The sequence below is a fragment of the Heptranchias perlo genome, chromosome 12 (assembly GCF_035084215.1).
Source record: "Heptranchias perlo isolate sHepPer1 chromosome 12, sHepPer1.hap1, whole genome shotgun sequence".
Lineage (NCBI taxonomy): Eukaryota > Metazoa > Chordata > Chondrichthyes > Hexanchiformes > Hexanchidae > Heptranchias > Heptranchias perlo.
The window spans coordinates 50057106-50069324 of NC_090336.1; the positions used below are offsets into that span (position 1 = coordinate 50057106).

General features: G+C 42.1%; 1 protein-coding gene across 1 annotated transcript in view; it reads right to left on the reverse strand.

Annotated features, from left to right (window-relative positions):
- The window catches only part of ano3 (anoctamin 3), a 415131-nt gene extending 403950 nt beyond the window's left edge, over window positions 1-11181 (reverse strand). Inside the window, exon 1 of the mRNA XM_067994093.1 lies at window positions 10713-11181. Coding sequence (XP_067850194.1) covers window positions 10713-10866 — 154 coding nt within the window. The 5' untranslated portion in view covers window positions 10867-11181. The remainder of the gene's footprint in view (window positions 1-10712) is intronic.
- Window positions 11182-12219: the final 1038 nt, after the last annotated feature.

Here is a 12219-nt window from a genome sequence, read left to right on the forward strand (position 1 = left end):
TTGGTTGTGGAATCGCTTAGCTCTGTCTATAGCATGTTGCTTCCGCTGTTTAGCATGCATGTAGTCCTGAGTTGTAGCTTCACCAGGTTGGCACCTCATTTTTAGGTACGCCTGGTGCTGCTCCTGGCATGCTCTTTTACACTCCTTATTGAACCAGGGTTGATCCCCTGGCTTGTTGGTTATGGTAGAGTGAGGAATATGCCAGGCCATGAGGTTACAGATAGTGCTGGTATACAATTCTGCTGCTGCTGATGGCCCACAGCGCCTCATGGATGCCCAGTTTTGAGCTACTAGATCTGTTCTGAATCTATCCCATTTAGCACGGTGGTAGTGCCACACAACACGTTGGATGGTGTCCTCAGTGCGAAGACGGGACTTCATCTCCACGAGGACTGTGCGGTGGTCACTCCTACCAATACTGTCATGGACAGATGCATTTGCGACAGGTGGATTGGTGAGGACGAGGTCAAGTAAGTTTTTCCCTCGTGTTGGTTCGCTCACCACCTGCCGCAGGCCCAGTCTAGCAGCTATGTCCTTCAGGACTCGGCCAGCTTGGTCAGTAGTGGTGCTACCGAGCCACTCTTGGTGATGGACATTGAAGTCTCCCACCCAGAGTACATTCTGTGCCCTTGCTACCCTCAGTGCTTCCTCCAAGTGGTGCTCAACATGGAGGAGGACTGATTCATCAGCTGAGGGAGGGCGGTAGGTGGTAATCAGCAGGTTTCCTTGCCCATGTTTGACCTGATGCCATGAGATTTCATGGGGTCCAGAGTCAATGTTGAGGACTCCCAGGGCTCCTCCCTCCTGACTGTATATCACTCTACCGCCACCTCTGGTGGGTCTGTCCTGCCGGTGGAACAGGACATACCCAGGGATGGTGATGGAAGAGTCTGGGACGTTGGCTGAAAGGTATGATTCTGTGAGTATGGCTATGTCAGGCTGTTGCTTGACTAGTCTGTGGGACAGCTCTCCCGATTTTGGCACAAGTCCCCAGATGTTAGTAAGGAGGACCTTGCAGGGTCGACTGGGCTTGGTATTTTGCCGTTGTCGTGTCCGGTGCCTAGTGGTCCGTCCGGTTTTATTCTTATTATGACTTTTCGTGGCGAGATTTTACAGCTGAGTGGCTTGCTAGGCCATTTCAGAGGGCAATTAAGAATCAACCACATTGCTGTGGGTCTGGAGTCACATATAGGCCAGACCGGGTAAGAATGGCAGGTTTCCTTCCCTAAAGGACATTAGTGAACCAGATGGGTTTTTACGACAATCCGGTAGTTTCATGGCCATCATTACTGATACTAGTATTTTAATTCCAGATTTTATTTAATTAATTGAATTTAATTAATTAATTGAATTAAATTCGCCAGCTGCCGTGGCAGGATTTGAACTCATGACTCTGGATTTTAGTCCAGGCCTCTGGATTACTAGTCCAGTAACATAACCACTATGCTACCGTACCCTTTCAAAAGGTTTACGGAATCAGTGACTTTATTAAAAAAGGCACAGAGTGCAAAAGCAAGGAAGTTATTGGTAAAACATTGGTTAGGCCCCAGATGTGTATCCAATTTTGAGCACCACACTTTAGGAAGGATGTCAAGGACTCAGAGAGGGTGCAGAGGAGATTTACAAGAATGGTACCAGGGATGAAAGAATTCAGTTATGTGTAGAGTCTAGAGAAACTGGGGTTGTTCTCCTTAGAGCAGAGAAAGTTAAGGGAAGATTTGATAGAGGTGTTCAAAATCACAAAGGGTTTTGATGGAGTAAATAAGGAGAAACTGTTTCCAGTGGCAAAAGGGTCAGAAACCAGAGGACACAGATTTAAGGTAATTGGCAAAAAGCCAGAAGTGACAGAAGGAAACATTTTTTTACGCAGTGAGTTGTTATGATCTGGAATGCATTGCCTGAAAGGACGGTGGAAGCAAATTCAACAGCATTTTTCAAAGGGGAATTAGATAAATAAATGAAGAGCAAAAATTTGCAGGGAAAGAGCAGAGGTGTGGGACTAATTGGTTAGTTCCTTCAAAGAGCCAACACAGGCATGATGGGCCAAATGGCCTCCTTCTATACTGTATATCTATACTAATGATTCTATATGCAAACAGAATCATCTCAATCATTTGTACTTTCACAAGAAACATCCATTAACTGCATCAAATTTGGAACTGGCTGGGTTTTTGAAAAGAAAACAAAAAAAAAAGCTCAGAATATAGTTCCCACAAAAGCAACCCCACTCTGTTTAGGCTGGTCTGGCACATCAAAGGTGTTGGTGGACATGTAAATCTGTTGTAACTGTTACAACTAGAATGTTACTTGGACAAGTTTCAAAGTTTTCTCTGATAATCCAAACTGTCATTGTTAGTACGTAGTTTCTGGTATGCAAGGCACAAATTGTGACATCAATTCTACTTCCATTAAAACGTCTAGAAACTTTCTTTAAACACCAGCTTTTATGTTGAACGAGTATTGCAGACTATCTTGGCAGCATAAAGGCCATTGTTTTAATATCTTTAGGTTTGGGAGTAAAGGTAAATAATGCACAGTCGATTTTCCAAGGCTCCACTGGTGGCATGGAGCCCCACTTACCAAGGACTCAGGTCACAAAGTCAAAGGCACAGCCTAGTGGGCCTAATTCATATGGTCCACCTTTTGTGACAGATCGAAAAGTGGGTTTCTTAGAGGTTGCACTGATGGGCAGTACGAGACTCATTACAGATTTTAAAAATATTTAAATTGGTCCCACATTGTATTTTGGGGGTTTCTTGCTGCTTTTCCACTAGTACCACTGCAGCGTATGGATAGTTTGGTTTGAAGTAGGGTTCTTAAAGGTGAGCATCACTTATTTACGCAGTGAGTTGTTATGATCTGGAATGCATTGCCTTTTGTAGGAAAGGCTGATTTTTTGTACTTTTAAACACAATGGTGAGATGTTTATCAATTAGCAAGACAAGCTAACAAATTGCTTACTGTTTACAGTCTTTGGGGAAAACAACTTCAATTGGGATATTAGCCATCTTCCATCAAGGTTAACTTTTCACTTTAAATGTGAGTGAATATACATTGCTTTAAAAATCCAACATTAAACGTTTTCCAAATCCTTTCTGTAGAAAAATGGTAGAAATATCCTAAGATGTGATACTAAGCATGAGATATTCCATTGTCTCTACACAATCAAACAAACATCACCTCACACATACTATTTTCCATTATTATTTAATCTCTTTTTCCTTGATAGGTTTACATTTAATATTACTGCAGTATACAAGATATAGTGTGACTAAGTAGAACATCTTTTCATACATTTGTGCATGGAATTTATTGGAAGAAAAATAAATAAATGCTTCATTGGGCATTATCCTAAGACTACAGTCAAAAATCCACAGCCAATTGTACATTTAAAAGACAAATGGTGAGATCTCATTTATTCTTTTTTTTAAAACAAACATTTCTCTATTTTAACCATATTTATTTTAACCATAGTTCTTCAAAATCAAATTGTGCCCATATGTACATCTCCACACATTTTTCTTGTTTTGTATGTTCCCTCAGGATAGAAAATACTCACCACCAATATCAATCTCTCAAGTCTCAGCCAACAACAAAATTATTTGTTTATTATTTGCGCTGAAAGAATCCTTATGAACCTAGTTTCAAATTCCATTTGTATGGCTCATGCTGGTTAATAAATGTTTACTTTAAGGGACCCTGACCTGCAGCCAAGGGTAGAACCACTCTCCCTTCAGACCCCGCCTAGCAGAGCCTTTTGCTTCCTGTCAGTCTCCTGTTTCTGAAAATCCGACTGCCTTTTTGGTACCAATGTATCTTTTTTCTTCAAAAGCCAGACTAGTGTCAGCTTTTAGTCAAATCTGACTGTCCCCTCTCCTGTCCCCAAAAGCAGAGTCCACCAGTCTGACTTGGCAATGACCCCTGCTGAGTTTAAATGAATAGGATTGTGGCAACAGAAGAGAGTGTGAACCTTCACTGAAATGTCAACTTATCTTTTATTATCTCCAAGATGCTGGTAGAAATGCCCCATCTGAAACTTAATATACATTTGCAAGCTCAGCTGTCCTATGAATTTAACCCCTTTCACATAAGCATTAACTTGAAAACACTTCAAAATAATTCATAATTAGAACGTGTGAAAAAAATGGTTAAAAATCCAGAAACATGGCAATAATGCTGTTGTTATTGGCCAAATCTCATGGCAAGAAAGAAAGACTTGCATTTATATGGCACCTTTCACAACCTCAGGACATCCCAAAGCTCTTTACAGCCAGTGAAGTACTTTGAAGTGCAGTCACTGTTGTATTGTAGGAAATGCAGCAGCCAATTTACGCACAACCAGATCCCACAAACAACAATGTGATAATGACCAGATGATCTGATGTTGACTGAGGGATAAACATTGGCCAGGACACCGGGGAGAACTCCCCTGCTTTTCTTCGAAATCATAAGGTTACTTCCAAGAGGCAATCTTGCCCTGCTTTATCCAGCACAGTACTCACCTCTAATTTATTGCTTTTTAAAATTGGATGACATCATGCCTGAAAGGATGGTGGAAGCAGATTCAATAGTAACTTTCAAAAGGGAATTGGATAAATACTTGAAGGGAACAAATTTACAGGGTTATGGGGAAATAGCAGGGGAATGGGGCTAATTGGATAGCTCTTTCAAAGAGCCAGCGCAGACACAATGGGCCCAACGGCCTCCTCCTGTGCTGTACCTACTATGATGGAATGGCAGTGCATGATCATTGTATCTTCTACTCTGTAAAAAAGAGTTGGCTGTCCTATCAGTTTTCTTTAGCCAGCAGAACCTACAGTGCCAATACATTAATTGTCCTCTTACACTATTGCTTTCAGATCAATGCAAAGCGATGTCAGACGTGCATTTGCATGAATGAGGAAGTGCAACTCAGGAGTCAGGTTGGCAATCTATCATGTTTGTCCAGCGAGGCAAAGTGGTTTGAGATGACTCTTAATAGATTACCACACACTGGTGGTAATATAATTCCAGCTCAGTGCAAAGCCAAGTTTAAAAAAACTCCTGAGAAGCCCAACTCTTTAAACTTATTTCTCAATAAAGTTAATGTTAGGAGAGAGCCCACACTCCTATCATTTTGTCTTAAAATTACAACTTAACCACCGCTGACTGGAGCTCTGAACATATTTGCACACAGGCATACAGCTCTATTGTCACCAGACAGAGTACAAGGCACAGCTAGCAATGTAACTCGTGTCTGCTGTCTATACATCACACTTTACAGCTAACAATTTCAGAACAGAGTCTATAGCTTTACAGCAGCCTAACTCGCACTCTGCACATCGGTTTGAGCATGCACAGCGCTCAGCCAACCCTTCCCCTTTTCAGTAATTTGAGCCACCTGTATAACTGTGCTCCCTATGTACACAATTGCATAAGTGGTAGTGGTATTTGATTAACAAGTATGGTATAATGAATGCATAAAATTCCCACTCCAGATCCCAGTAGCTGCAGGTTTGAGGCCCTCTGATGCCTGATACAATAATATACAAAGAAAAGTGCCATGTGATTTGTTTGCAGAGAATGAACTTAAACAAAACTGTTTTTACTCATGCTGAGGATGAGCAAATAAGCCTGGCAATTACACTATTTGCAGTAAGAAAGCATTTAATCAATATTTCTCTGGGTTATAAAGCTCTCATAAACATGTAATTTTGCATAATGAAGTATCTGAGATTGTGTGTGGTCCAATGACTGCAAAAAATCAAATTCCACCTCCAATAATCCTGGCTGGCAGCTGTTTTCTATTTAACAGTGTGTATCTGGACAACATCCAGGCTTGGGCTGATAAATGGCAAATAGCATTCGTGCCACACAAGTGCCTGGCAATGATGATTGCCAACAAGAGAGAGCCTAACCACCTCCCCTTGACATTAAATAGCATTACCATCGCCGAATCCCCCACCATCATCATGCTTGGGGTCACCACTGACCAGAAACTTAACTGGACCAGCCACATAAATACTGTGGCTACAAGAGGCTGGGTATTCTGCGGCGAGTGACTCACCTCCTGACTCCCCAAAGCCTTTCCATCATATACAAGGCAAAATTCAGGAGTGTGATGGAATACTCTCCACTTGCCTGGATGAGTGCAGCTCCAACAACACTTAAAAAGCTCGACACCATCCAGGACAAAGCAGCTCGCTTGATTGGCACCCCATCAACCACCCAAACATTCACTCCCTCCACCACCAGCGCACCGTGGCTGCAGTGTGTACCATCTACAAGATGCACTGCAGCAACTTGCCAAGGCTTGTTCAACAGCACCTCAAAAACCAAGGACCCCTACCACCTAGAAGGACAAGGACAGCAGGCGCATGGGATCACCACCACCTGCACGTTCCCCTCCAAGTCACACACCATCCCGACTTGGAAATATGTCACCATTCCTTCATCGTCGCTGGGTCAAAATCCTGGAACTCCCTTCCTAACAGCACTGTGGGAGTACCTTCACCACACGGGCTGCAGCAGTTCAAGAAGGTGGCTCATTACCACCTTTGCAAGGGCAATTAGGGATGGGCAATAAATGCTGGCCTTGCCAGTGACACCCACATCCCATGAATGAATAAAAAAAAACATGATTCATTAATTATTTGATCATCTTTGTCTGTACACATTCCTAGAGCTTTCCATCCCACTCCGAGCCAGATATTTGTCCAATTATTTTTTTAAATAATTAACAAAAAATTAGCTGTCTTAAATGGGATTCTGTTCCACATATCCGCTACTATATGTAAAAGAACGCAACCTTTTTGCAGGCAAAGGGGATCGATTGCTTTTACTTTGAACTGCCATAGGCCTCTTTCGGGAGGGAAGAGAGAAGAAAAATATTGCAGCCATTTTCTCTTCGACCTGGTCCCACTAGCGAGCATTTACAGGCTGCTCCCAGTTCCACTGTCATTTCAGATGAACACTGCTGATGTGCCCTATAGGCATGGTCTAGGTGACTCCATTCCCGGGATTTGGGACAAAGTCTGCACCAACCTCCATTGGTGCACATAGGTCCCACGCAGCCACACTTCCACTGTTGGAGTGGTGCCATCAGAATTTTGACTCTCTGATCTCCAGTCTGACTTGATATTGTACTTATGTCTTCTAGGTCTGTGCATACAGTTGAAGTTCACATCAGGATGGCATGTTTCATGCTTCAAACATGTATTGAGTATCTTCTGAAACTTTGACAAATAAAGACAGAGGATTTCAGCATTACTGTGATGTTTTAAAGGAAACGTACTCCGCTCGTCTTCCAGTTATCTCTGCTACAAAGCAGTGGGACCTTGACAGTCAACTATTTCATACTACAGTTTTTACAATTTGTGCTGATATTTTCAAAACAGTATGTATGTTGTTTTAACGCACACAAGATCCTTGAACTTAAACACTGTGTAATAATATTGGGCCATTCTCTGAACTTTGCAAACAAAATAACCACTCAGAATTTTTGATAGTTTTAAAATATATCCAATTCACCTCAAAGCAGCAAGAAAATCTTCGTTATATTTTCCATAGTGTTAGATTTTTGTAATCCAGTAGTATGGCTATTGCATTTTGTTTGTTTTCTGCAAGTTGGTATCTACTGTCAAACTAGATCTGTAACTCTACATTGAGAGGGTCAAATTATCTAATGCACACAAGGAGAGAGGTTGGGAAAAATGTCTTTACAGAGAGAGTTATTGAGTTTTATTTGAGGCAGAGGACATGTTTTAAAAGAAAAGCAGATAAACATTTGAAACAGGAGAAGATGTAATGTGAGACCAGAACTGGCACAGACATGAAGGGCTGAATGACTACCTCTGTGCTGTAAACATCTATGGTTCTAAGTTTGTAAATCAGACTAGCACAAAATCATTTCAATGATGTAAAGAAAGAACTGCATTTATGTAGTGCCTTTCATGACCGCAGGACTTTTCAAAGTGCTTTATAGCCAATGATGTACTTTTGAAGTGTAGTCATTGTTATAATGTACCTTGTGCTTCAGCCTTATAAGTACATGCTCCTCTTGGATATTTTGAATCAGAGTCCAACACCATTTTTTCCCCAAGTGGAATTCAATGCTCCCTCCAAAATTTACATAGAATGTACAGCACAGAAACAGGTCACTCAGCCCAACTGGTGCATGTTAGTGTTGATGCTCCATATGAGCCACCGATCATCCTACTTCATCTAACTCTATCAGCATACCCTTCTATTCCTTTCTCCCTTGTGTGCTTATCTAGCTTCCCCTTAAATGCATCAATGCTATTCACCTCAACTACTCCTTGTGATAGCGAGTTCCACGTTCTAATCACTCACTGGGTAAAGAAGTTTCTCCTGATTTCCTTATTGGATTTATTAGTGACTATCTTATATTTATGGCCTCAAATTTTGGTCTCCCCCACAAGTGGAAACATTTTCTCCACGTCTACCCTATCAAAACCTTTCAGAATCTTAAAGACCTCTATCTGGTCACCCCTCAGCCTTCTCTATTCTAGAGAATAGAGTCCCAGCCTGTTCAATCTTTCCTGATAGAATTGTTACAGCACAGGAGGCCATTCGGCCCATTGAGCCTCTGCTGACTCTTTGTAAGAGCAATCCAGTTAGTCCCATTCACTCGCTCTTTCCCTGTAATTTTTTTCCCTTCGAATATTTATCCAGTTCCTTTTTGAAAGCCACGATTGAATCTGCATCCACCACCCTTTCCGACAATACATTCCAGATCAGATCCAGGTCATAAATCTTTATCCAGTGTCTATATATCCTTTTTATAATATGGAGATCAGAATTTATTTTATCAGACTTGGTATCTCAAAACCAAGTTAATTTATTGAGCTGCCATTGTTTCCCCATTCAAGGGCATTGCTATGGCCCAAGTTGCACTAAAAGCAGACTGAGAATACATGGGAAGGTCAGGATTAAATTGCAATCTAAGAGTTAATTTGTGATATCAGTTCTATCTTGCTATGGGAGTAACTGGATGGGAATAATAATGATGATGTATTAATCTTAACACAAATCATGATGTCAATGTGGTTAGGATCCAGAATAGACTGCCCGAGGGGGTGGTGGAGGCAGACTCAATCGTTGGCTTCAAAAGGGAACTGGATAAGTACTTGAAAGGGAAAAATTGCAGGGCTACAGGGGTAGGGTGAGGGAGTGGGACTAGCTGGATTGCTCTTGCATAGAGCTGGCGTGGACTCGATGGGCCGAATGGCCTACCTTGCATGCTGTAACCTTTCTTAGATTCTATGATTCTATAATCTACAGGTGCATTTACACTACTGCTACTGGTCTGAGACCGTCGGGAGCAGTCCAGGTTCCAGCCGGGCAGAACCATTTTTACTCTGCTTAGCTCCTGCTGGGCTGGAACTCATAACATCCTAGGTTCCCGAGTGAGCAGAGCTGTCACGGAAAGGTTAAAATGCAACTGTTTAGACTGTGAGAAGAGGAGAATCCCTACTCTCGAAACACTTAAGTTGAGGTCAAATTGGTTTAACTTGTGCCCAGGTGTCCCCCGGACCCCAGGAGGACCAGGTAAACCAGGATACTGGACTGAACTTCAACTCTGGGAGGCGTCAAACTGAAGCACTGTGAGTCAGGAACAGACTGACCCCACAGAAAGGGCAAGGGATTCTTCGGGATTCTCACGGAAAGAGGGGAACGCCCAAAATAGAGCGCAGTGGAACCATTCACTGGAGCACTCGGGAAATGTCCCGATTTCCCACATGGCCAGTCCGCCCCTGCTGTGAATGTACCACCTCCGGGAAGTTTCACTTCACTTCGCTCCAGAGTCTGGTTAGTCCCTGACTTCGGATTTACATTGCAAGTTTAGTATCAGTGCAAAGTGTAAATTGCTTCACGTCAACGCTAAACTTGCAATGGGCATGTGCACCTTTAGAGAGGGTACTGGCTTCTAGTGACAGATAGTTACCCTGTTTAGTTGTTAGTGCCTTCCGAATTTGAGCTAATTTTATTCATCACCTAACAACTCAGATGAAGGTATTCCCTCTCAGACCAGTTCCACCCACCTCCATTATATAGTTCTCGGGCTGCCTGGTTGTTCCTGGTCTGCTGTTCGCACCGCTTCCTGGCATGCACTTGTTTTATTTTGGGTCAGTCTAGGGGATTCCCAAGGACGGCAATGTATTACTTAGTTTATTTTTGCCCGTGTTTACAACTTTCCTTTTTGGGGGGGCTTTGTGACATGGCCATCTCCAAAACTACCAGTCCAGTGATGGCATTTGTTTCATATATTCTTTGGAAAATTAAAATGGAATTATCAGGTCCAGTAGATACACTTTGTAGAATCACAGGGACCTATTCTGTACTGCTCCAGTAATGTATTACACTCCACAGATTACATTTTAAGCAACGTGTATAACCTAAGCAAATGCCCCAATAATTTCAGTCCAATACTATTTACTTAAAAAGACTTCTACAGTCTTGATGAGATTGTAAAGCATGTCGTTTAAAATGACAGTTGGAATTATTAGGATGTTTTTACTTTAATGTATCTTGGGACTATTATCCAGCATTTGAACACACCATTTCGTTGCCTGCCTCTGAATTTGACGAACACCTTCATAAAGGGGGCAGGGGGCGAGACATTGAGCGGCTCCACTTAAGTTTGAGTATTGCCGTTAAACCCTTAGGAAGCAAAGAATACGCCAAGTTTTTCTTTGGAGTACTGTACTTACCAACGGGGACCGATCGCGATGGGATCTGAGGTTGAAATTCATCATGAAAGATGGGATTCAATAAGCCACTTCGTTTTGTAGCTGCGATGTCCGGTTTCGAAACAGATCTGTAATCGATCTTCTCAGGCTTTAGGTCGCTGAGTTCAATATCCATCTCAGGCAAGAGTTGGAACTTACAGGAGTTTCTTGCTTACGAATCCGGTTAAATCACTTGCATTTTAACCTTAGTCCGATGGCAAAACTTGGGATCCACATGCAGATAACAGGCAGGAATGCACTAACTCCAGCTCGACAGGAGTTCTTCCATCCACACTTAGTTTGATATCAGGGTGTGGCCACAACACACAATAAAACAAACACCAACGCATCCAACATTCGGGCGAGCGGCACCTGGACTGATCGGGGTAATTGGACAAACCGCCGGAGTTTCTCCTGCTGCTGAGATCACAACAGGCAGCCTCTGACCCACTAGTGCAGACGCATCCGAAAACTATGTTGGCGAAGAGTCATTAGAACAATTTTTTCTACAAACCCTTAGTACAATTTGGCTACATGTTTCAGGCTACATGTTTCTGAACTAATAGAAGGCTTTAGCAACTGGCGAATGCTTAATGGACGTAACCTCATAGCATCAGAAATCAATGTGAGCTAATTTTTAATTTATGGCAAATGTATGTGCTGCTTAATGTAGTTCTGCAGCGAATAATTGTCTCGCTTTCTTTAAAACAGGTTTGATTCACTCACTTACTAAACTATATATACTTGCATAAAAAGTTATTTATACGAGTATGAATTAATCTCACAGGGCACGACTAAACCGATTGAGGAATAACTGAGGCAGGGATTTAAAAAGCACACACAACTTCACAAAGCTCAATCTGTTGCATGTCAGAGATGAGTGCCAAATCTGAAGAATCGAACACTCAGTGTCTTTGGGTGCAGTTATCCTGCAGGTCTGAGACCAATACCTGCTTACACCAATGCAGTGCAAGTAGAATTCCAGCATGCAGAGAGCTTTACCCGCTCCAAGGTCCAATGTTGGTTAAATTGTAATGTTAAAGAATCAGTTGGAACCTTTGCTTCCATTAAAAAGCTGAAAACATAAGCTTCCTTTTGGTCTTTCCTCCCCTCCCCCTGGCTCTGTACTTAATTATAACTTCTTCCAGTTCTGATGAAAGGTCATCGACCTGAAATGTTAACTTTGTTTCTCTCTCCACTGATGCTGCCTGACCTGCTGATTGTTTGCTGCATTTTTTGTTTTTTATTTGAAAAGTTAATCTGGACTATCATGATCTTTCCTAAAGTTGATTTCACACTAATTGCAGTTACACAGTTGCCAGTGTGAGTATGAGGCTACTTCCTTAAGGTGGCCACCTGCTGCTTGTCTAATCTATTTTAGATGATATTGCATAGTTATTCTGCATCAAATTGAAGGAGTTTCAGCCTTGCTTCAACTGAAAATGTGTGACATAACTGGCTTATAACGAACAAATTCTAGAAATTGGTG